Here is a 26,158-nt window from a genome sequence, read left to right on the forward strand (position 1 = left end):
TTTGAGCAGGGAGGTTTATCCACCCATTATATAATGTGACTACCTGTGATAGCAGGGGACTGGTTTCAGTGATCTCAGATGTCCTTTCCAATCTTTCTTACATTTTTTCAGTCTTAAACCCAGTTCAAATCCCCAGGCAGGAGAAAAGCATCTGTGTTGCTGTGATCTATGTCCTGGAGGAAAGGCTAAGAATGGAAGTGGGGCAAAGGAGGGCAGAAAGCAGAAGTATGATTTGTGGGCTGATGATAATAAGCCCCAACTGTCCTAATTACACATAGACTTTTCACCAGGGCTTATGTGGGGTAATGGAGCTCAGAGCCAGCTGGCTACTCCTTTCCCTGACTTGAGAAAAGGATTTGATATTTCATACCAGAATACATTTTTTAGTGTTTGGAAGCTAGACTTGACTCTTGAGTATTAGTGCAAATCAGAAAGCATAGACACAATAATATGGCAAATATAATTTATTAAGAAACTTTAATCTAGCAAATGAAAATATAATAAATTATATAACCGCATTTATATTAAAATTTTCTATTAAAAATGTTAAGATCATAATTCCACAAAGTCTGGTCAGAAAACCACTGTGACCTGATAGTCATGAAATGCTGAAAAATCTGTCACATAAAAATGTATAATGTGCATATGAAATGCCATTGCAATTAGCAATCAAACCAACTGTTGCTCTTCATTTTTCTGACAATCCTTTTGACACGAGGATCAAACTGGAACTGTGTTGTTCCATGGAAGAAGTAGACATATCCTACAAATAAAATTAAAACTAATTATATTTCATAAGTGGCTTCTTTTCAGTACTTTGAAAAAAAAAATCAACATAAACAGTCTGTGCATGCTTGCTGTTTTTTAATTTCCATCTCAATTAATAGAAGCTTTTTTTGAAAATAAATGCTTCTATCTACAGAAGCCCAAATATTCAAGTAAAACCAGATTAAAGATATGTTTTACTCACCATCTTTCTGGAAGGCAGCATCAACTCTGCCAATTTTTCCAAAGTCTGAAACTATTTTCCTGGGATAACCATGATCCATGGATCTTTTGTTTTCATCATATCTTAACACAAGAAACATCATTAAAATTTCTAGGGAATCAGGTAATATTTTAGAAGTCCAAAGCAAATTCAGACATATGAAACTCTACTCTTACTGAAAAGTCTATTAAAGGTAAGCTAAACTAGCTTTTTGATTTTTCCTATTATTTATTAATCTTCACCTGTTATAAATGTCATGACATTTGAAAATCCTGCCTTCAGTGGAGTTTGTAACAAAGCTCTCAAGAGTCTTGGGAGCTTAGATCAGAAATATATTCATACATTTCTGGCCTATCTAGAGCCTTGGCCATGAAATGCATGTAAAATGATTTTCTATTACTAGCTATGGAATATTCAGTTCAGTATAAAAGCAAAGCACAAGGCATGGGAATAGAAAGACTGTAGCACAACCCTGAAACATATATGTATTAGTGTCAACCATGTACTTATTAAACAAAATTACTGTCTGGAATTTATCATGAACTTTTCATAAATTATAAATACTACCAGCTGTACGATCACAGATTATATATAACTTAACTGTTCATAGGGAAATTCAATTACAACACTATTTATTAGCAGTTTATTTTATTTGAGGTGTGAGTGAAAAGTGTACACTATCATAACATTACACAGAAAAGCTGCATTGTTGTGGAGAACGAGCGAGTGGTTTAGTAGAAAACAGTTCTTTTACTAGACAGATGGTTCACCACTAGCAAGTAATTACATTCCCACTATATTAATCTAATGAATGTCAGAAAATCCCATAGAAAAGTTGGTATTTCCTAACAAATACTTCCTAACAAAATAATGTTTAAACTTCCACAGAATCTTTTTTAAAGTTCTGGGGTCTGCCTGATTTAAACATTATTGCATTTTCATTTTATAATAATACACCAGTCCTCTGGGAGAAAATACACTTTATGGTAGCTGAACATTAAATCTTACCTCCAGTATCTGTCAGCTATAAAGAAGTATGTTTTTCCTGTAGTTTCATCACTGTAAGCTGCATTAACTCTTTTAATAGTCTTTGGGAATCCCAAACGATAGATTGATCTAGGATAGCCAGGTGCAATGTCATAACCTCTGAGAACCCAATATTTATCCTCTGAAAAATATAACCATATTACATTTAATTGTTTTTGTTATTAATAAACAACATTTAATTGTATTTTAGATGGGTTGAAAGCAAAGTTTTTTAGATTTAAGTATTATTTCTTTCAGTTTATTACATTAGAGAATGGTTCTACCCCTTAGAAGTCAGTGGAAGTGCCCTTTGCTTTTATGAATAAAACATTAGACTCACAGGGTGTATGGATAGTATTTTCCCCAGATTTTATTCGAAAAAATAAATTGTATCCAGGTAACAACTTGGGGAGGACTGAGAGTTCAACTGTTAATGCACTGATGTTTTTGAATGGGATGCTGGGAGCATATTAAAGTCCTGTAATATGTTATTCATTTTTAGAGCCATATAATACTTTGAAAGCTGGATAGATGTGCATGAAATTGAACTATTAATGAGTGCATATGTCTAACCAAAATTCCTTGGTAATTATAGATGCGTTGATCCTCTTTGTATACTCTAATATATCATAGACTGTAATATACATGTAGAGAAGATATTTAAGACATGAAAAACATATTTGAGACCTTTAAAGAAAAGGACTGATTGTTTTTTCAGTGAACACACAACTTTCCTCCCACAGTACACTTTTCCACTAAGTGTTGTCAGCCCTATGTTCTTTTCTCATTTGTTGTGGAAAGCAGTCAGTATTCCTCATCTGTAGTCTACTTTTCAAAAATGTGACAAAATTCTATTAATAATGTTAGTTTTCCAAAGATCTCCAGTAGTCTGTCTTGGGCTTTTGAAAAGTAATTTCAAAAATTACTTTTTGAAATCTTTTTCCACAAAATACATTTTTTTTTGCTTAAGTCTATTAATAATTTCCTCTCATTCCTTTTTTAATCTAGACTGCATACATTTTTTAGTAAAAGTCTTATTATTCCATGCTGCAATATATGTTTAGATGTGTTATCGGAGTTATCAATGCTTTCCATGTTAATAGTAACAACAGCAATAGTAGTGTCCAGCCAGCTACATTTGCCAATTGAATTCAGTGTTAAGACTCAGCAAAACTCCTTCTGTTGTCAAATGTTGTTATTCAGAAAGAGCTAGATCTAAAGATGGGAAGCTATTCTCATGCCTTGTTTTTCCTTAACCAAGACAGAGGAGCAAATTTTCATGTCTATGACCTCTGGAGATCCCTTCTACCACTATGACTCTGTGATGCTCTGGTTTAATTATTTGCATGTCTTTTTAAGAACCTAGTCAGATAACTCCTTTTTTACACCAATCTTCTCAAAAGAACCGCTTTGACTTCTGTAATTGCACAGTTTGCAGGGCGAAATTAGAAAAAAGTAGAGATTTTCAGACCCTATTACCTTTAAAAAGTAAAACTTCATCCTTTTCGATGTTTTCATAAGCAGCTTGAATCCCTGATGGCAACTTTGGCCAAAACAGCGAGATAAAATTGAGCTCTGCCTCTGTCCTCTGAGGATGTTTGCGCAGGATATATCTGATTTAAATAAAATTTATATATTGAAATAGTTTCACCACTATCATAAATGTAAAACAATAATTATAGCTTCTGGAGTATGACAGGAGGGAGATGGGTATCTTTACATGGTGATTTATTCTGTCTAAACTCATAAACACCTTCTGGATATGAATTTCCCTCTCTGCCGAATGTCAAGGAAGTCAAGGGCAACTGCACTTTTAATTTTAGCACCTCAATTAGATGACAAAAATCAGGCAAGATAAATATGAGCCCTTCTATTTCTCTGTACGGTAGTAAGGCTGAGAGTTGGCTTCAGCTGCCACCTGACAGAAATCTTTCTACCTACTGATGTTTTCAGTTCTATTCCTGCTCTTTTATTGGGGTCTAGCAGAAACATTATGTTATGGGTCACATGAACACATTGTTAAGGAATATATGAACGCTGCTGCTTTGCTATTAATAGAATCTAGTTTGGTGATAAATCTGTTGTGGCCATGGCCAAAATAGCAGAATAGTCAGAAAATAACCTACAGTTCCTAATCTCCTTCACCAGTATGGTCAGTTAGGGCTCTTTGGAATAAAAGATTAGAGAAAGCCAAGGAACATTTTGTCTAAGAACTATTCCTTGTGTAAATACATGGTGGTTTTCTAGTGCTTTACTTTGTACTATGTTCCAAAGGGACACCTTTCACTCAGGCATTATATATATTTTTTTAACAACTGAATGCTTTTAAGAGATAGTATCTATCCTTATTGTTGTTACCTGCCCTTGAAGAACATCATTTCTCCACGCAGTGTAGTAATAGCATCAAATGTCAAATTAGGGTCACAGGCTTGTGGAGTTGTGGGTCCTGTTGGCTGTACAGGAGCATTAGACCGTCCTATAGGAAGATCAATGAAGAATATTTTACCTTTTAGTACAGAGAAATGTAGAATAAAGTCAGTGTTCAGAAGGTCTGTAAGGACACCAAGACCCTTCCTTACAGGGAATTATAGGCAACTTGGTTTTAAAATGAGGGTTTGTCATTTAAAGTCAGTCATTTAACATTGCTAAAATCAGTTGTGTAAAGCTATTCATCTCTTTCATCTCTTCCAGAATGAGATTTTTGCAGAACTGGATTTCAGCTGAAGTTAGCCTCATGGACTTTTCCTTCTTTTTTTATTGAACAATGATTCAACAACATTTACACTTTTCATTTTGGTAGAATAAACATATTTTAAATATAACTTTATTATTGTTTACCAGTCCCCAAAATAGAAATATTAACCAAAAATAATGAAACGTTTATTTTTTTTACCATAGATGGCTTGAATGCCATCAATGTCGTCCTGAGGAAGATGGAATTCTTTAGGGTCAGTGTAAGCATAAGTTGGATACATCAGTGCTCCAGGATCAGTGGAATGAGACAGCCCCAGTGAATGGCCCAGCTCATGGGCAATAACAATGAACAAGTTGTATCCTGTGGGATAAAAATCATATGAAACAGGTAAGTCTTCAGCACAGTTGACTAAATAGGAAACACTTTTATGCATCTTCCCAAAACAGTGTACAGGTAGAAGAGAGACAGTAAGTAATACTCTTAACATTAAAACTGAAAAAGATATTGTAAGAGAAAAGTTATATGAGTACTCAGGGAATGTCAGGCATTAATTACGGTCTCCGTGCCCTTTAACTAGCGTCCTTGCGTCTCAAACCCAAAGCCTATTTCTCCTCCTATTACTTAGGCTGCTTAGGATCAAGGATAGTTCCAGTGATGTGTGTGGCAGTTCAGTGATACAATAGAACAGTTTTTCATGACAAACGCTGAGAAGACAGCTTTGGTGATGTACAAACATCCTAGTTAGCACCAAACTTTGAACGGCTAGATTAAGAAGGATACAGATTTTGACCTGAGAACTTTTCAATCAGATCTCTCTGTACCCAAGTTTAGGCTTCATTTGAAGGAAAAAGTATTTTTAAGTACTGATTTCTTTGCCATTATAAACCACTATGATCTAAATATCCCTTTTATCACAATAGATTCCTACAAAGAAATCTCTGGAGAAAAGGGAATAAAGCAATTAAAAAGGACAATATCTGCTGCTTTTACCAATCTTTTGCCTGAAATCAGTCTCATGAACTAAGTATTACATGAGCAAACATTGTAGGAGGTAAAACTGTCTAAATAGATACAGTTACAAAGTCCCTACCTCTTCCATCTTTTGTCCAGTATTCCTCATTATCAAGGTGCACATCTCCACCAATAGCTTCACCAGGCTGAAAAGCATGAGCCAGCAGCCCATTGGGGCCATCAAAAGGAGAGTTGTCTTTGTGGTCTAAAATGAAAAAGGAAAAAATGGATTGGGATTCTAAACTATTTCTCTCATTGCAGGTGTCTATTTATTGTAGATAGTGATAACAGTATTACCTCTAACAACGAAAGAGATCATTATATCTGCTTCTTTGTCCTCAATCTTTTCGAAGGTGAGTGGTGTCACGTTGCTCCAGACACTGAGAGCCTTTTGAATTGCTTCATCTACGTCAGCTTGTCCCATAAGTGGGGTATAATTCAGAATCCTTCAAAGCAAAACCAATATGTTAAGTTTTTATATAGTTCTAAGAATACAGCAATTTAGTTGAAATCTGGGCAAAAGTCAGAAACCTTAAATATATCTTTCATGAGTAAAAATCAATGGCCTTGTTTTAGATCCTGCCTTCTAGAATGTCTGCCTCTTTCCAGAAATCAGGTAATCACTCTAGATGTCCAAATATGGCAGAAAGTACCTTATTTTAGGCCCATACAATTGGAAAATGAGGTTTGTATCTTTTTGCACCAAATTAGGGAATGTTACCTGTATGTGAGATTATTTCTCTTCCACTTTGGGTTCCCTTCTGTAAACACATATCTCCTTATATCAGGGACACCGCATCTGGGTTTTTTCATCATCTCCAAAGTGTCAAGATCAGGTTTTCCAGTCACTTTTAGTCCAAAGAATGCCTGCATTTCCTTGAGCTTTTCAGGAAGAGGGTTTACACTCTTTAGCCTTACGTGAGGCTGGTCATCTTTTTGAAGGTTGTAGAAATTCTGTAGATAAGTCTGAAGCAGAATTTAAAAAAAGAAGAGCATTGTAGTGCATCAGTATTGTGTTCAGTCACACTTAATTTTTTATAAACTGTCCAGAATTGTTCCTATATTGACATGCCCTGTGTTTGCCAGAAGCTAGAGCTAGAACTGTCTATATTCTCCAGAAATTTATACAGAGAGTCGGATATGACTTACAGTTTTCATTATACTTACCTGGATTTTTTGTTTTACTGATGGAGTACATGGAGAAAATGTCCTTAGAATCTAACATTTACTATTAGTAATTAATTCCACATTTATTTTTGGTGCCCTGTTATTTCACTGGCAAAACTTGCAAAGGGAATAAAGACTGGTAGTGAGACTCCAGAGAGCCAGGACTCCCAGTGAAGCCAGTGGATGCTACTAGAGGGTCAACATTTGGCAAATAAAACTATACATTTTAGCAGCTAAATATGATTTTATGAATCCAAATCTTCCTATTAATTTTCAACAGTTTTGATGCCAACAGATAAAGTGTTGCATCTATACAAGTGTGTTATTTCTCATAGATTTCTTTTTTCTTTCAGTGTTCCTTGAAAGGTCTGATTCAGCAAAATACTGAAATGTATGTCTAACTCAATCAAATGAGCTTCCTCCCCTATGTTACTGACACTAGTCATGTCACAAGTCTCAAAGCACATTCATAAATGTAAATTTGTTCCTACTTTTGACTATTTCTGTACAGTCAGAGGAGCCTTGTTAATAGAAATCATGCTTCTGCATTATTGTTATTGTTTTACTATATAATGTCTGGCAGAAATAATCACAAATCACAACATCGGAAGAGAATTTTTCAATGACTTTTAGGTGAATAATTGTCACAAGGCCAGATTAACAAGAAGAGCTTTCTCTTGAAACCTCTGCAAAATAATACATCCTTAATATCGAGTCACAGTCTATGAAAAGAATTGCAATTATAGTTATCTCTCAGACTACCTCCTGTTTCATTTAAAACTTAATTGAAAAATATTTACCTCCACAAGTGCTATGGTTTTTCCTTCATCTTCTGCTTCTGGAGCTACAGGAAAAGCAGAGGAGACTGCCACATATAGCAACAGGAGAAGCAAAAGGGACTTCATTCTAATCGTAGGTTCTCTGCCTCAGTTACACTGCGAAATCTTCAGCTGTTGAACATGTTTCTCAGCTCCGTTTATATAGGTAGCACAAATCAGTGACAGTCTGACTCATGTTTTATAATATCCTCTGATTAGTAAAAATGATGCATAACAATTTCATCATGAAGAGTGACGCAATGTATTTAACTACTGTTAGTGTCCTTATTTTGCCTGAGACTTCTGTTTGGGGCTGTTCTGTAATGTGTTTAGTAAATAAGGAAATGCTTTTCAGATAAGAGGTGGTGCTACATTTCATAATTTTTTTGAGTCATAAATTCAGAATATTTATGGTACATGGAGAACTGGAGGAAAAAATAGGAAATAATCTATAACTCAGTAAAGACAGTGCAAAGATCTCATCTTAGCTAAGAATAATCAACATCATAACTCCAGGAGAGCAGTTGCCTGTTAGCTAGCAGTTCTGTCCAAAATAGTCTTGTGATGTTAGCAAAACTGAGAGCTAAAATGATTCAATATTTTTCTACTGTTATTAAAAATATCAGTCATGAAACTGAGATGCATAAACTGGGTTTCCATATGTAAGACATGCTTACACTCTTGTCAGCACTGAGAATGCCTCAGCTACAATGCTGTGTTTGATATGATCAGCTAGAAAGAGTCCATGAAGCACATCAGGAATGTTTGCAAGTCTAGAAAAGACAGACTGAAAGAATTGTTCTGTGACTCTGTGATCAATGTCTCATCTAGGGAAGACTGAGGGGAGGCATGGTAAATGTTGTTAAATAAATGAAAGGTTGTTCCTAAAAGGGAAGCAGTAACGCTTCCAAGACTCTAATACAGTCTTAAACAAAGGTGATTAAGTTTAGACACTAGGTTTGGGCTTCAGATGCCTGAACATCTGTGCTATTTGAGATGCCCTAGGGAATCCCACCTGGCCTCCAGCTATCCTGGAAGGATGTAAAGTCTCCATAGGTTCTGTGTCATCACAGCCAGCCCCATGTGGATGTCTCAGACAGATATGGGCAAATGAAGAATGCCTTAGGTATCCACCTTTAAGTGTTTGTACATGTAGGTGTCTACATGTGACTTAGGTGTCTAAACTCCCATTTTGGACAATGGATTCGGACAATGGAGAGCTATTCAGCTGACATACAGTATCGATTTTAAGATGAGATGAATCACTCTCTAGACTCCATTGACTATGTCACACAGATCTATGTTGACAATGCCAGAATTTAAATACCCAGAACACATACAGGCCACTACAATGTAAACCCCTAAATTCAGGAAAACACTTTTAACTACAAGGATAGCTAAGCCCCAGAGTAGACATCTTGAGGTGGTTGCATATTTTCTAACTTTGGAAGCTGTCAAGTACAGGCTAGACATCTTTTGGAATGCTTTTGGTATTGCTGTTCTTGCCTTACGTAACCAGCCTCAGTGGAAAACCTTTAGAGGTCTTTCCCAATATAATTTTTTTGTGATTCAATGTCTTAAAGGAATACTGTTAATGTTACTGTTAGAAGAGGAAAGGCAAATATGAACCATTATCATTTATTTCTGGTATCTGAGCAGGTTTTGCTCTGAAGAGGCTCAGTGCAGGGTGAAAACTTTCTTAATTGGGCTGGGAAGTATTTCACTTATATTCCCCCAAATCATGGAAAAAATAACGTACTTAGTATATGACTCGACCCTCACTGCAGCATAGCACCCCATCCCTTCCAACTTTCATTGAGGTTCAGCAAAGTACACGCCACTCCTGGGAAAAGTGAATCTCTTTGTGCCTTCCAAAGTGCAGAGTGACAATGTTTTTTTGGAGTGATTGAATAAAGAGAATACAGGACATTTCAAAAACAGAAGAAACTATATAGTACTGGTATTTGAAATAGCTGGTAAGATAATTCTTCAAAGTATACAGCTTTCCTAGATGTAAAGAGATTCAGTCTCACGAGTCATTGTCCACGAGTTCTGTTTCTAAACTAGCATTTTCCCTGTAAATATTTCTCCCTCATTTGATTCTATAAGCTAATTTATATAGGTCCTGCTACAATGCCTCCATTTCTTTTTTAGCAGCTCATTTCTTATTTCTTTATCCTTTTCTTTTATTTTCTGAAGGTATAATAGGCACAGTTAAACACATGCAGACAAATATCAGAACCAGATTTATTAGAAGCATCCACTGGCTGACGCAGGATTGCTAACAGATCACGTGTCACAGATTGCACAGTGAGATTCTGCTGCTATACAGCTTCGTGCGTAGGGTCTTCTGCCAAATTTTAAATATGACCAGGAGGATATTGAGTAAGGCAAGGGTTGGGAAGGGACAGAGTGTTATTTTCCATGTAACTTTGACTACACTCTTTGAGTAGAGAGTCCTGGATTCTAGCACTAGCTGGCGGAGCTGTTTATGTATTGGAAAGGTCATTAAGTGACCTTTCCTGAGCATCAAGAAATGGAAGCAGAACCAATCGCTTCCTTCTTTCTTTGGAATTTCCACAGTTTTGGGTTGCAAAGCCGTGTTCCCCTTTCATGGGCTTCCTACTGCGTGCCTTTCTGCACATCTTCCTCTAATGGGGAGGGGGAGTTCTGCATGGCAGCTGGCACATTGCCACCCTCTCCTTTCCAAGCACTCACCTTCAGAAAAAGCCTTGGTGTTTAAAACTCAATAAAAGGAAACATGAATATGCCAGAATGCAACAGATGCTCCCTGCAATATGTGAGAATTTTTGCTGAGCGCCAGCTGGTGTCCACACAGTTCCTGACTTTGCTTGTGGGACCACTGGGGTAGGTTATGCAATTAAAGGCTACTCCCCAAACACGCAAAGGGGTGCAGAGGCACAGTGGCTGGAGGGGAACCCAGTAACCCTGTCCAAGCCATCCCTTCCCAGGGCTGTCCCAGGGGAGCTGCCAACCCCAGGGCCGGGGCAACGCTGGCAGAATGAGCTGGTGGAAGAGCCTCCCCTGGCACCAACTGACCGTGGGGCACGGCCGAGGAGTGGGATGCATGAGGGGTGCTGGGGAAGGGCACTGGGGGGTTGCACAAGATTTATTGTGTGGTATTTGGAAGAAGGACCAAAGGTGGCAAAAGGGAGGGATCAAGGTGGTTTGGAATAACAGCAGCTGGTTGTATGCAAGCAGGTTGCTGGTCAGTCGGCTCATCCGGCCCTGCCCTGCCCTGCTCAGTGCAGTCTGGCCTCTCTTCTCACCAATCTCCACTTCCCACCACTTTCCCAGATGAGCAGTGCTCTGCTCCATGGGCATGTGTGTGTGGAGGTCCAAGCGCAGCAGCGGGAGCAGGGCCATGGGTCAGAGAAGCTGAGTGAGGGTAGTGGCAGCAGCTGGAGAAACTAGAGTGCATGCATGTCATGTAGGTACGTATGGCAGCATGGGATCAGGAATATCAAGCTGGATTAGCCAGTGAGTAGGTTAAATGGCTGGGGATCCAGGTATCGAAGCAGTTGAAAGTCTGGGCCAGATACTGGAAAGACCAAAGGGTCTGCAAGTTGGCTACTGGAGGGGCCAGGGGGTCCAAGCCAGCTCCTGGGGAGACCATGGGGGTCTGGGTGTCAACAGAGAGATCCATTTGCATGTCTGGCTGTGCAGGAGGCAAGGCAACATTGGGGGTCCAGCATTAGCTGCTGGGTGGACTGCATGTCTAAGGCGAGCTGCTGGAGGGATCCACACTGCACATATTTCCCACTAACAGACCTTCATCCTGAGCTGCCAGAGGGGGGTACAGGATGAAGCCAGTTGCATCATCTGCATTTGCATGAGTGTTTCTATCTGTGTTAATCTGTGTGGCTGGCCATGTATATATGTATATATGTGTTGTGTGCGTGTGTTTGTGCCTACTGGGAATACAGGCTCAGACTCGCTCCTGCTTGGACCTGAGGGCAGAGAGCTGTGGCAGCCTTGCCTCTGTCAGGCTACCAGGTTTGGCAGCTTCTAACACTTTAACTCTGTCCAAAGTGCGCCCAGACTCTCTGTACGGTCAGTGGAGAGAGGTGAGCCCTGCACTTCCCTGCCTGGAATTGCTCTCCAGAGGCAGCTCTCGCCTGGACTCTGAGTGTGGGCACCTTGCTCAGGTTGCTCTGAATCACCCTGCCAGGTCCAGCTGTTAGGTACTGCTACACCTAAATTGGGAGCTTGAACAGGGATTTGCTGTTGTTGTTAATAAAGGCCGGAGTTTTTCGGGATTCATCCATTCTGCCCCCAGAGAGTATTCATGCGTGTCTCCCTGTATTAGCAATAATCCTACTTTATACACAAACATCTTACTCAACAAACCTGCATCCCAGCTGTTTGTGCTGAGGCAAGAGACCTGAAATATTCCTTTTCTAGGTACTCTACTCATCATTCCTCTTTCATTAAGTTTCCATAGGAACATAAGAACTGCCAAAGGTCCATCTGTGATATTTCCTGTTTCCAGCATTGACTGAAAAGGACATTTAGGCAAGGTATCAGAGGAGAGAGATAGAAATAGTTCCTCAGAATAGTTTTCCAGCCTGCAAGAATTATTTTTGACTTTGATTTACTCTGGGCCTCATTTACTTGGGGTTGTATTTGACTGTTCGGGCTCTCTCCCTCTTCCCCCAGTTATATTTGATAATATTTTAAAATGACTTCTCTCCCTAAGGTGAAACTTCCAGCACAGTCCTGACTAAATAATGAAAAAATAAATTTCCAGGGTGAGTCATAATGGGATTTCCTCAATAAAAGTCTCTCATTACAGAAGTACTGTAGAAAGGGGAACTTGAATTGGTAGTTCCATATTTTTAATATTACAAAAAATAAAAATGGCAATTCATAATTGTTTACTAACTGTTTACAGCTTGTCACATTGATGATTGCAGTTGAGCTTTCTCCATACGTGCAGGCGGCACTAGAAAGTACAGTCGTCATTCTAACAGGAAGTACTTTTATGACTGTTCTGTGCTATTAAGCATATCCTAATCCCTTCATGTATTTCCAACATATTTTGAAGCAACAAAATCCAAATCTTTCCGCAAAAAAAAATGTTACGCTGAAGCAAGCTCTTTTCCTTGGAGGAAGTCAGTTTTTACTGAGAAGACTGAAACATCAAAGATGTAAATCATATCATTGTGTAGCAATATTCAACTGGTTGCCAGATATTTCTGAAAGTTAGAAAACTTATTAGGAGTTCTCTCCTAATGAGCCATGCACATTTTGAAGCTGAGATGAAAAAGCTGAAGGTGCACCTCAAGTCAGGTGTTTCACAGTTCTCACAAGCTCCTGGTGTGCCAATAGCTAATGTTCAACATTTCCTTTAAAGAAACACTGTTGATTGGGCTCCAAGAGTCTGATCAGTCTCTCAGTTACGAATCAGGAGGCTGTGCTGGGCCGTGCCAGAAGGCCACTGCGATAGGGCTCGGTATGGCATCTGCTGAATCAGTTGTAATCATTCTATTGTAGAAAAACAATGCAACCTGACAGGTCATAGACTGGGGCAGTCCCTGAGTTACACCTAGTGACTTGCACCGTCTCAGACATGACATCATCACTAAAATCAGTAGAGCTCTAAGAAGAAGGGAAGGAGTGCCAATCTCCATGCCAAGTACCTGTTTCCTGAGTACACAAAGAAATCAAACTGGATTTGCTGTCCTTGCAGGAGCTGCTGCCAACACCAGGGACGTGGCCTGCTGCGCCCCAGCTGAATTTCCCTGTTGGGAGCCAGGCGTGGGGTGGCCTGGCAGAGCCGACCTCAGCCTGTTCAAGTCGCTAAGCCTGGCGGTTGGCATAGGAGTTGCATAGATGCAGAACTTGCCCCAAAACAACCAGCAAGACAAGGTCAATGCCCCTGCACTGATTCGCACAATAAGTCTGTGTATGCCCAGGGGCTTTGGCACATTTGAGATGTATTGAAATCACTATAGATTCACATATCTCCAGCTGGATATGTGCACAGTAACTCCAAAACAATCCAGAGAGAGCCACTGCTTGTGAAACACACTCAGTTGGCTTGCTGGCCGGCAGCGAACACAAGCAGGGTGGCTGGAGACCAGCCAGGTGGCAATTCAGAGGCCATCAGGGAACCATCTAGAAACAAAAGTGCACTTTGACACCTTTTTATCTGTTTTCTCTGGAATACCAAGGGCACCTCAGAGAAGGTCTCTGCCATCTTGGCAGTTCTGGGTGGCTGTGAGTCATTGTGAATCCACAAATCCACAGGTGCTGTCGCTGAGGGAAGGGTTGTTAGTTCCTCACCTCCTTAGGCCCATTTTGAAAATTTTTACTAGGAACTTTCAGAAAATAACAGTTAAATGGCCTCACTTAAGTTTTGTTCTTTTCTGCCAGCACTTCTCTGTTACTTAGGTGGTAAAGCCTCTGGGATCTTCTTGTTCTGGGAGTACAAATCATTACACAGTTTTCAGTTCACTGCCACAGCTCGTAGGTATTATGGTAATAAAAATATAGCCATACCAACAACAGTCATGAAAGAGCTATGACAAACCCACTTCACTCTCAGAAGGATAACCCCATTTGAAAGAGAATATTTCAAAAAATTTCTGAAACAGGAGATGATGCAAACCAGAAGAGATTATAATAAAAATAAATATAAATAAATACATAACAAATCTACTATAAATATATTTACATACTTAAATATGTAAATGTATATGTTATAAATAGATATAAATAAAATTATCTAATCCAGTTAACCACAATAGCAGTGTTATGGAGGGTACAGATACTGTAGAGGAAGTTCTACAGTAGGAATAACTAAAAAAAACACCAGAACCTCAGAGATAGTTAGAAAGCCCCTTTAAGAAATAAAGAACTATGAAGCATGAGCCAAACTAGTCATGCATCTTTTCATCTTTTACTGTTGTAGCTGAGACAGTGAACTGACTAAGACACTAAAACGTCTTGCTGTTATGTGACCACTTAGAAAGCTATCATCAGAACTGTGAAGGAAAAACAGAAACCAAGGAAACAAGAACAGAGTAAGGTGAGTAACAAGGAACAAAGTAACACTGAACTCTTTCCTACTAAATTCAATAGAATGATCAAGTTAGGAGACCTGAACCTGCTTCCCTAACCATATCAGACACCAATCAGAGCTACTTAGTCCTTTTTTTGGAGGTGTTGTAGCTAAGATCCACACAGCTGGAAGAAGCATTTTGGTTCCAGCTCTGCCTGGCCAGCAAAGCCCCGTTTGCCCCCTCCCTCCGTGTCAGGAAATGGCAGCAGTATTTGCACTGTTCCCTGCAGGAAGAAGAGAGTGGTAGTAAATACCAGTGTCTTGCAAGACTGAGAAAGCTATAAATTTCAGATAAAATTTGCCCATAGCCTAGATATCCACTGGAGTCTTCTATTTGAGTAGCCCTGCTACTAGGGGTTTTTAAAACTAGATCAGAAAAGAAGTTCCATAAAATACATTGAAATAACTTATTGTATTCTTGGAGCAGAGGAATTGAAGGGAAGCATCTTCTTTTCTCTAACTCAGGTGCTGTTTTTTTTTTAGGGAAGCTGTCTAACAAGGGAGAAAAGGGGTACTGTGTCAGTATGCAGATTTGAGAAGATTTTTCATATTCATAATACAAAAAACAATCTTTAAAACCTTAGATCCTGCTAGCTGTCTATCTATATGCTTAGGAGCCTAGATATCTTCATACGTCCCACCTGTGGTATGTTACCAGCAATGCCTGACTGCAGTGGCTGGGAGAACACTGCTGAACTGGCAGCCTGGTAGATGCGAGGCTGCTGCGACTCTGCCCCCCAAGGTCCAGATGTTGGCAAGGCTGAGCACATACTCCCAGTACGCATACGCAAGTGGACACACACACATGTGCGTGCAAACACACGCTATGCACACATGACCGGCCACAGAGATCAATGTAGTAAGGAAACGCGCAGCACTGACACCAATGGGAAAAGCACAGATGGCCTGATCCTGTTCCTCCCCTGCTCAGGACTGAAGTCCGCTTGTGCAATATAGACATGGAAACGGGGAGGGGATGGCTCGGGGCACCAGTGGCTCAGATGAGGTTACTGGGGTCCCCCACTGCCTCTGTGCCTCTGCGCCCCTTTCATGTGTGTGGGGAGGAACCTTTAATCGCATAACCTAACAAAAGCCAATAAATGTCTCAGGGTAGGATTCATCACATCTAACTTTAGTAGTAATCTAAAATCAGATATAAACTGCTCACATAGGCTGCCTCTACAATCAATAATGAGAAAGGAGCACTTCCATACCCAAGCACCTATCTTAGGTTGGGAGAAATTGCTTTCTGGAGTTTCTGTTTGTCTTTCCATAAATATGAAAAGAAGCTTTACTAGCCTGGTTGCTTAGCTTTTAATTTTATAAAATTGGCTGAAAGCAATCCTAGCCTTAGGAACAGAAATGCTATTCCTAGTCAGCTCCTGGCTGGTAGGGCTTAGGGTAGGGTGATGTATGACACAAAGAGTGAAAAGAAGACCATGGAAAAAATGAAACAAGAAGCAATTTTGTATCAGAAGTAAAAACTGTGTTGTTCTTTGTCAAGTTAGCAATTTGACAAGTATGTAATAATGCTGATGTTACTTATGTACATATATACAGAGCCGTATGTTAAATACTATTCTTCTGTTGTTACAGAAATGCAGATTGTGCAGGGACTGAGGTCTGATGACTGAAGTATTTAAATATTACATATATTTATAAAAGAAAAACCCTCTCTAGTACAATAACACTGCATTCTCTCCTACACCAGCACAGATTTCATTTTCTTAACAAGGAAACCAGAAGTTCGTCTTTAGGAGGCGTGTAACTCTCTTCTTACCAGGGTCAAACTCAAACTGCTTTCTTCCATGGAAGAAATAGAAGAAATCTAAGGAGAAAAAAGCCACATGAATTATGATATTGCAGGTATAAAGATTAATATGCTTTAACAAAAGCTGGTGAGGGTTCAAAAAGACTTTGGCTACGTTTACACTGCTAACAGCATCTACTCCCAGGTGTGACCTGTGCAACATGGTGCACAGTAGCTTGGGGACACACTGCTCTGGGCTAGTGCCTTAGCAAACCAGCCATGTACGTGCTGCATAATACAGTTAATGAATTCTGTGAGGTGACCCTCATGAATCTCATGAGGTGATTTAATCTGTGTTTTGCAGTTTAAAATGTTTGCTGTTATTAAAAGGCTGTGTTGAAACCCTCTGGAGGGCTGCTTTTCTTCCATACAGGTGAGAGCATGTGTTGCATGCCCCGGAGCGTGGCACAGAGTGCGGTGGGGTGGTTGTGGGCACAAGTACGCCGTGATGCTGCAGGACACAGGGCAGGGAAGGAGACACACAGCCCCGGCGTGCTCTCATCCACCCTGCCCTCTGAGAGTCATGGCTGCAATTGCGGATCCCCTCACTGTCTGTAAGACTTGTTTTGGAGAAAGTTGATAGATTCACTGGGAAGCAATTAATATTTAAGTTTTTTGATGATCAGGAGATGAGGACCCAGGAGTGAACTGGGAAGCTATGCCATTTGACAGTGTGAATGTACCCTGAGGCTGTCCCAGAATTTCCCTATCTAAATAACATCCTCCCTTGCACAGGAAAAATGAGTGCCAATTATTACTCTCCAAGCAGTACTGTTTTATACCATAGGGCCAGGCTGTGATAGCCTTACTCACAGCAAGTAGACCTTATGTTGTTGAGACCTTGCTGTCTTGAGCGGTGCTCTTCATGGTGTGGGATGCAGGTCAACATGAATATGGATATTGCAGCCTGTCCTGTAGAACTAATCTTTCTAACTGTGAATTCAACTTCAGCCTGTCACCAGAAATATCCCTGTTTTTCAAATGGGTAAGGTGAAGCATGGAAGCATTACATGACTACTTCAGGGCCTTGGGGTCACTCTCAGGGCTGTGAGTAGCATGCAGAAGTGCATCTTTATGTCCAAGCTCTCTCAGCCTTGTGACTCCAAGCATTTAGCACAGATTTATTTGAGAGCTCTCACTCACTTTTATGTTGAAAAACTGCGTCGATCTTCCCATTAATTCCTGGAAATGCATCTCTTATCTGTCTGGGCTTCCTGTCCATGGACTGACTTCTTTTATTATAACTGAGAAAAATGAGAAACAACCTGGCATCAATTAAAAATCTAAACAAATCATGTTTAATTCAGCCCAGCACATTACCCTGAACCAACTAATATGGAACTAAGCTCACTGAAGTCTTTCAGTAGCTTTTGGGTAGCCTTGACCCAGACTTTGCGGAGTCAGAAATCATTATAACACTATTAGCTGCACTGGAAGAATTGTTTCTGTATACGTCAACTCAAGACATGGTCAAAGGATACCTAATATTTGAACCAACATTATAAATCTCATCATTATTTTTCTGAGACTGTACATGAAGAAGAGATAGATAATCTTATCTCAAACAGAAGTTAGATTTGTAAAATTATAAGATATTTATAAGATCGCTGTCATGTTCCCTCTTTGTAGGAAATGTTTATCAGGAAAAATCTGAATTTTACTTAAGTTAAAAGTTATTTTTAGTTATTTTATTTAAGTTACTTATAGCAGTCTGTTACATTTTGAATGAAGTACAACTTATCTGTCAGTGCTGTAATAACAAGGCTATAACATCTTCATTCTAATACCTTTGCTCAGCAAGAGATTTAATGATTAAACAAATGACTCAGGTGAAGTTCTTCAAACTGTGGCAATTTGAACTGAAGATTGAAAATCTATTCTTCTGCTTAAATTGTAAATATGTGGCTGACTAGTTACTTCAGAATGATCACTGTATGTATGATTGATCGCTTGGGAATTCTCACAGAGACAGAAAAGATAGAAGTTGTAGCATTCAGCTCTAAAAGTTGCGTTTAATTGCCACTTCTCTTATAGCAGCACCTCCTTCAGTTTTCAGAAATGCAAGACCTGTGAAAAAAACCTGAGCAGTAGTGATTGAATGGAAAAGAGAAAATCATAACCATGCACATGGGATAATTCTTTGCAATACATGGCATTTGGCTGCAATTTCATGGAACTACCTGTTGGTAAGTGGAGATAGAATGGGATACTCCTTTTTACCCCACAGAAATGGTTTTGATAAAAATAGTGTGTCTTTATGGCTCTGACTGATTTCTTGTCATGTGTGGAGCTGTAAGATGGCTTTTTTCCAAGGCAGTCAAATAAAAAAAATTGAGAGGACTGTTAAATATAATTAAAGCAATTGAAAAGAAATCTAAAGCACTGTTTCAGCTCCCTTTCAAATATTTTCCCATAGACAGTTGTGATGGTGAAAGAGATGACCAAAATTGTGTAACTAACTAATTCATCCTAAATCATGACATAATCACACCATGTGATCATGTTTGCTTCAATTTAAGAAAGTAGCACATGAAATATTACCTCCAAAACTTGTCCGCTATGAAGTAATATATTTTCCCCTTGTTTCCATTATAGAAAGCAGCATCGATTTTGGTAACATCCTTTGAAAAGCCCAAGACATAGATTTTTTGAGGGTATCCAGGAAGTATGGTATCTCCTCTCACAACCCAGAATTCATTCCCTATCAAAAAATGTTGATGGAAATGTTATCAGAACCTTCTGCTGAGAATGATGCAATTCTTTCCATGAAAGTAGTAGTCCAAAATATGCAGGAATGGTACTGTGCACTGCATTATACAAAAACTAAAACTTCACTCTTTCATCCCAATTCACCTTAGTTTTCCACAAGCTAAGAACAAATGTGTGTTATCATTTTTAATTTTTATACATAACTCTCCAGAAAACAGAAAAATAATGACATTTATTTTGGCAGGGAATTCTTTTCCTTATTGACATTAAAAAAAATAAGACACATGCTTCTTATCTTGGACAAGATTTTTGTTAACTCTGTGATTGAAAAACACTGATTTGTTGGACTAAATTAAAGCTTGTGGAATCTCGCAGAAAGAGCTTAAGTGGTTTTCAAACCAGACACAATCCCTCAAGACTACATGGAAAGGCAACAGAGGAAAATAAAAAGACAACATTTTACCTTTAAAAAGGACAGTTTCATCTTTTTCAGGAACTTCATATGCAGCATCAACACCAGATGGCAGCCGTGGCCAGAATGAAGAAATTAAGTTAAAGTCAACTGCTCTGACTGAAGGATGCTTGCGCCAAAAATGCCTGATATAAATACAGTACAGGTTTTGTATGAAATCACATGTTTATACACACTAATGCATGAAATGACATCATGGCAGCAGGGGCAGGGGGGATTTTTCTGACTGAACGTAGCCATCTTCCCTGTGTTAGTCACTCTAACAGAAATGTCAATGGAAAAATGTCCTTTCCATGATGGGATTCATCTCATCTTGATGCAGACATCTGAAATAGGTCAGATGAACTGTGCTGTCAAAACAGCTATTATTTTTCCTTTGCACAGAAAAGGAGCCTAGAGAGAACTGGCTCACCTGTAAAGGCTGGTACAGGATGAAATTTTGAGAATGGTTCCCTGCCTCAGGGTTGCCAACACCAGCTTGGAGAAAGGCTGGCATGAATAATGCCATCTTCTGCAAAATAGCATCTTACTGGTTTTGTGGACTCTGGAATCCCTGAGGTTGAAATTCTGCCTTTAAAGATGAGTTTGGGGAGGGTCCGGAGCAGGGGAAGCACAGCCCTATCACACAAAAAGGAGGAGAAGTCAGCTCTTTTGCACCTTCTCCTCAAGCCCTTGGGCTGTCATGTCTGTGGAGGGGGACAGTTTATGCCTTGGGCAACACTGAGGAAATCATCGTTTCCTTTTATTACTGTTAAATTGACATTACAGAGGGTCTTCAAGTGGATATTGTGCCAGGACTGGTAAACCCTCAGCAAGGACAGCAACAAAGCTGACAAGTGTCCCCAGGCTGGTGGTGCCTTTTTCAGAAGCTGAATTCTCCCAGATGCTGGGACTTGCTCACAACCTAAAATAAAAACTGCCCGTGTTTTCAAATGAGCTATCTTTACCCCATCCTATTTATATCATGTCCTGTTTCAAATGTGATCTTACTTCTTATACTTATCTCTTCATTTCTCCATCGCCCTCTTCCTTTTGCCTCCCACTCCTTATCCTAATTTCCTGTCCTGCCTGCTTCCCTAGAAGTGATGATTTTTGGTGTGGGAAAGGTTTCTAATCCTTGGAGATAATTCTTTGGCTAGTTGTTTTAGTCAACGACTGCTAAGGAGACATGGTTGACCCCAGTCAAGAATCACCAATTTAAGCACTTCAGCATAAATTCCACCATTAGAGATTATCATAGTGAAAGAATCAGACTTTACCAGTAGCTGCTAAACTAATGTGTCAGGTTAACACAACATTAATAAGTCAGAATACTGCACTTGTTTCAATTGTGACAGCTGGGCTGCTGTTATATTGCCATCCGTTGTCTGTACTAGGGTAGTACCTGTGGCTTAAAAAGTGGAAAACAGCAGGCTAATTTTTCTACAGATAAAAAGTCTCTGTACCAAAGTCCTGATCTTAAGCCATAAATATCCTAAGAGATTTAGGCACCTTGCTGCCACTGAGATTAAAGAGAATAACTTGCAGTGATTAGCAGAGTGACACCTGGGCCTGGGGAGAGACCCAAGATAGGATTTGTCAGTATAGCATAGACCTGAGCCTACTGTCGAGTGTGGACTTCCCTGTTATTCCCTCTGTGTACAGACACATTTGGATGTGTTCAGGTTCAGATTTACCTGCAGTTAACACTAAAGAGAGAGAACTTGAACACCTTACCACAGCCCAGGGCCTTTGTCATGGGCATAGGGAGCATTGAGGTTACTGCAGGTGTCCTGATGGGCCAGCGCTTGAGCCCAGCTCTCCCAGTGCCGGCTGAGACCCTTCCCAAGGATGCACAGCACTTGGGTGGCAATGCTGGAGTGCACTGCCCAGCCAGCACCCTGGTACCACACTGTATTTCAAGGAGAAAGGCTAGCCTCCCTTAGGGGGATGTTCAGAGCACTGAAGCTAGGTCCCTGCTCTGAACTGCCATCTGGAGAAATATCTGTCTCCATCAGCGTGAGGGTGCTAGGGAATATTACCTAATTTAAGTCTAAAGTTGGATAATATCATCCAAGTTGCTAATGGGCTAACAACAAAAGTGGATAGAAACACAGAAATAATGAAATTTGGGTTCTCAAATCTGCCCTTTACCTCAAAGTGTAGCTATACCTCTCATCTGAACCCCTTTTTGACCACATAAGAAATCCTAGCTTGGCAATATTCTGGGCAAAGTTATTTTTCCAGATTTTTGAGCATAACTTAAAAATGAACCCCTGTTATTTTACTTCCAGAGAGATGACTTACTTGTCTTTAAAGAATATTATTTCTCCACGGAAAGTGGTAACAGCATCAAAAGTTAAATCAGGACTGCAGGTGTCTGGCAGTGCAGGTTCTTTGGGCTCAGCTGGTTCTTTTATCTCAGCAGATTCTCTTTGGTCATTGTAGGTGTTAGGAGAATGTCCTAAAGCAGTTAACAGAAGATATTAAAATGACATCCCATTCAGGTATATCCATTGCACAAAAATGTCACTGAAATGTATTTCAAAGTGTTTGAAATTATAAGCACTGATTGATTAATAACTGTGAATTACCATAGAGGTGCTGAATGCCGTTAATATCATCCTGATGCAGTGGGAACACTGAGGGGTCAAATTTCCTATATATTGGGTACATCAGAGCTTCAGGGTCTTTGGAATGGAAAAGTCCCAGTGAATGGCCAAACTCATGGAGAGCGACATAGAACAAATTGGTGCCTGAAAACAGCAAATAAAATGCATAAAACAAGAGCTGTGTGTTTTCATATCTCCTGAAAACATTAAGGCCATAAAGCAGATCAGAGGCTTTTAGAACCACTTTCCTAAGCAACTGAAGCTGTTTTTGGTAAACTCAGTTGGAGATGAAATTCTGGCCGAGAAGAAATATAATGAAAACACTGAAATCCATGGCAAGTTTCAAAAGCATAAGGCTCAGAGGTTTTTTGTAACTAGAGAAACCAATTGCCCAATATTCCTTCAAATCAGTCCCACTTTTCAGCACTTCATAAGGGAGATAGGAGACAAACTTTGAGTCCTTGATTTCCTGTATGTCCTGCCTTAGGTAGGGTTTGGAGAATTTAATTTCTTACCCTCTGTGCTTTTGGTCCAGGTTTCGTCCTCATCAAAGTGAGCATCTCCACCAAAGTCCTTGCCAGGTGCATAGGCATGAGCGATGGACCCTCCTGGGCCATCAAAGGGGAAGAAATCATTGTGACCTGAGGAGCGAGTACCACACAACTGACTGAGGGTGACTGAGGGTAACAGACCTCAGCCATGCACAGAACTTTCTGTTCTGCTGATTTTGTAAACTTTCAAGTTCCTCCTCCAAAAAGACTTGCCAAAAGCCCTATTTTTCACTAGGAAAACTTGGGAAAATTTGAACTGATGAAATCTTGGTTTCCCCAAGCAGTGGTTGGATGTTTACCCACTGCTGTTGTGAGGGAGGAGGAGCAGATATAGTTTTGCTAGAAGTATATTCCCTTTTTTGCTCCTAAAGTTAAATTTTCCTAAGCTCTGGGTCAACAGCCCTCAGGTGGTTACCTGAGCCTGACTGGTAAATTAAGAGCTGACGGCAGAAGCAAGACCCCCGTAAGACTGTAAGCTCTTCACTGGAGAGCCCTTGGATGTAATCTCCGAAAAGGATGCAAGAACACTGGTTACACGCCGTGCCTGCACAGGCTGCACAGCCTGGATGAGTGGAGATGTGTATCTGGGGAGGGAGCAGAGATGACCAGTAGCGTGCATGCCTGTGGGATGCTATTAATGAAAGAGGGGAGGCTGCTGGTAAATCCACCCTGAGGGCTAGGCCAAAAATATAAGCCTTGGGTCTGTCTAGAGCTTATTTAGCTCACATAAAGCACATGACTAATCCCAGGGGTGCAATTAGAGCTACCCGCTTTGTAATGCTCTAAGCCTGAGCATATTGCACAAGCCCTATGTCTATTGTGTTTCATGCATATATTGGACATTATATACTAGGCATAGTTCCAGTGAGCTACAGGCAGCGCATTACATCATTTTCTCTTTCCTTCTCTCCATCTCCCTCTATGTCCTCCTGCAAAGATCTTCCAGACCATAACCGTTTTGTTTTGAGGAAGAATTGTCGTCTTCTGTGTGATTGTTCAATCTGACACTGAACTTTGCACACGCTATAGAAAAGAATAAATTGTTACTGTTTCAGGTTGACTGCTTCATGGAGTTTTTACCTCTGGCTGCAAAGGAGATCATTATATCTGCATGATTTCTGTCTTCCTTGACGAACTTCAATGGAGTTACACTGCTCCAAACGTTAAATGCTTTCTTGATGGCTGCATCCACATCTGCTGGATGTAGGTCTGGAGTATAGTTTAATATCCTTTAAAATATAAGATAGAGAAAATGTTATGTTCTTGACAATTATACTGTGCAAAACACTGTCTTTATTTTAAGAATTCCACTATAATTACCTATATGTCAGAACTTGTTTTGCCCATTTTGGCTCTCCTGCAAAGGTGGAGAACCCAGCTATGTCAGGGAATCCACAGCGTGGTTTCTGTATCAGGTCCAGAGTGTTAGAATTCAATTTTCCAGTCACCTCTAGCCCCAAAAATTGCTGCATTTCTTTAATTTTTTTGGTTATTGGACTATTAGTTTTCCAAATGAAAGGAGCTTCCCCATCTTTCTTAAAGCTGTAGTAATTTTCCAGGTACTTCTAACAAAAATAAAAAGAAATCATTTTAGAACTGTTAAATGTGTTTACTTCTGGAGCTCTTAAAAATTATACTAATATCACTTCAAACCTGTACCTTTGCTAATTGTTCTTTCTGACCCTTGGGAACGTATGTAATAGAGCTCTGTTAAAGCCATGTATGAATATTTTTCTCTTAATGATGGTGTTTTTGTATTATGCTATATCTACTTTTGCAGTTTACTCAGAATATATTCAGAATTAGCATTTGTTCAATAAATTGCTTATTTTCTGGTAATGTATCTTCCACTTGCTATGTGCTCCAAGATTACACATAGTCCTTCAGAGCAGGCAGTGCATGACGTGTTTGAAATACATGAATGAATACAAAATTTCAGCAGTAGTACCTGATTTTACCACATTTTTGAGAGTAATGATTCAGACAAAACAAAATCCTGATCTTGTGAAGAGCTATGCCTGATAATATTATAAGTCACATAAATAACTACATTTCCACCCAAATTAATCAAACGTAGACTGATTCAGGTGTTTAACTATTTGTAGAATCAGCTCCTAAATGATTCAGTTTTAATTGTTCTCTACAAAAAAATTAGAGGTAAAACAAGAATTAAAGAAGCCTTTGCTGTTACAGTTCAGAATGGAGCCCCTTTGCTTGAGAAACATTGGATCACATTATTCATTCTACTGGAATTTGCAGAACTAGCTCCTCAGCTACTGTATGCTAGCATCATTCCAGAGACTGAAATGGATACTTAATAGTTGCTAAGACCTCATCCTTATGGATCTACCTTCCTCACCTGGATAAGCTGCATACCTTCTTCTTTCTTCTGTCTTGGATCTGCAGGAAAAGCACAAGAAAGTGCTGTGCACAGTAACAGGAGAAATGGGAGGCTCTCCATTTTCATTTTCCCTTGCCTTTAGAAACGTCTTTTTCATAGTCTGCAGCACACCTGCTTTGCCTTTATATAGTACTTGTTTGCTTTATAATGCTTTCCAAACCCTGACTCACTGATTCTCACAGCCTCTAGTTAGCAGCAGAATATATGCAAAACAATGATTTTACCACAAAAAGATTAATGCTATCTTTCATCCTGTTCCACCCTTGTGCCAGTTTTGCAACATAGGAATATGATTAATGAGAAGAAAATAGGTCTGTAGTTCTTTTTAATAAGCTCATTAACTTTTTAGTTATTAAAAAGTGGTCTTACTTTCCAAAAACCTAATGTATGTCTCTAATGTTTTGCATTCAAAGCTCCTGTTGATTTCAAATGCATTGTTGAAGCACCCAAAAGAAAGAAAAAAAATTCCCAAAAGGTTATAGAACTGTAGACTGTTTTATAATTTTTTCTTTTTTTCTAGCTTTTTGTAGTTGTCTGTACAGTAGGAGGCCTTTTCGGAAATTATTATAGTACCATCACCTCTCCCTTTGGTAGAGTCCTTCAAAAATAAGAGGTCAATGTTATAAATCCCTCTTTGCTGAAGTAGTGCTTTGTTTATACAGTTTATCTTTGATACAGTTCTCACCTGGATGAAACTAACTTTTGTCTGCAGGAAAATGTGGAAGTCCCACAAGGAAATGAAAATGCTTTTCTCAGTATAGTCAAGCTAAACTTAGTAAAAAAATGAGGCTAAGGTACTTGTATGGCACTTTTATTCAGTAGTTTCCACCAT

General features: G+C 39.5%; 2 protein-coding genes across 2 annotated transcripts; both read right to left on the reverse strand.

The window, feature by feature from the left end:
• Positions 1-662: 662 nt before the first annotated feature.
• On the reverse strand, positions 663-7,792 carry LOC106495498 (interstitial collagenase-like). The gene is made up of 10 exons (XM_067289630.1): positions 7,688-7,792; positions 6,442-6,686; positions 6,018-6,166; positions 5,800-5,925; positions 4,908-5,069; positions 4,373-4,490; positions 3,494-3,627; positions 1,997-2,156; positions 971-1,071; positions 663-763 (listed from the first exon to the last, which is right to left on the reverse strand). Exons 1-10 carry the CDS (start codon positions 7,790-7,792, stop codon positions 663-665), a joined length of 1,401 nt encoding a protein of 466 aa, XP_067145731.1.
• An 8,727-nt stretch (positions 7,793-16,519) lies between these two features.
• Positions 16,520-25,392, reverse strand: LOC106495502 (stromelysin-1-like). The gene is made up of 10 exons (XM_013955973.1): positions 25,285-25,392; positions 24,246-24,490; positions 24,006-24,154; positions 22,890-23,015; positions 22,357-22,518; positions 22,070-22,226; positions 19,775-19,908; positions 19,144-19,303; positions 17,746-17,846; positions 16,520-16,620 (listed from the first exon to the last, which is right to left on the reverse strand). Exons 1-10 carry the CDS (start codon positions 25,390-25,392, stop codon positions 16,520-16,522), a joined length of 1,443 nt encoding a protein of 480 aa, XP_013811427.1.
• Positions 25,393-26,158: the final 766 nt, after the last annotated feature.

This window comes from Apteryx mantelli, chromosome 1 (genome assembly GCF_036417845.1).
Source record: "Apteryx mantelli isolate bAptMan1 chromosome 1, bAptMan1.hap1, whole genome shotgun sequence".
In the NCBI taxonomy this organism is placed as follows: domain Eukaryota; kingdom Metazoa; phylum Chordata; class Aves; order Apterygiformes; family Apterygidae; genus Apteryx; species Apteryx mantelli.

Excerpts from the sequence above, each read along its gene's own strand:
- LOC106495502 (XM_013955973.1), bottom strand. The coding sequence starts at position 25,392 with ATGAAAATGGAGAGCCTCCCATTTCTCCTGTTACTGTGCACAGCACTT. Across the intron at positions 24,491-25,284 it reads AAGGTATGCAGCTTATCCAG|AAGTACCTGGAAAATTACTA; the intron begins GTGAGGAAGGTA and ends TATTTTTGTTAG. Across the intron at positions 23,016-24,005 it reads GATCTCCTTTGCAGCCAGAG|GTCACAATGATTTCTTCCCC; the intron begins GTAAAAACTCCA and ends CTCGCTCCTCAG.
- LOC106495498 (XM_067289630.1), bottom strand. The coding sequence starts at position 7,792 with ATGAAGTCCCTTTTGCTTCTCCTGTTGCTATATGTGGCAGTCTCCTCT. Across the intron at positions 6,167-6,441 it reads AGAAATAATCTCACATACAG|GATTCTGAATTATACCCCAC; the intron begins GTAACATTCCCT and ends TTTGCTTTGAAG. Across the intron at positions 764-970 it reads TGCTGCCTTCCAGAAAGATG|GATATGTCTACTTCTTCCAT; the intron begins GTGAGTAAAACA and ends TTTTATTTGTAG.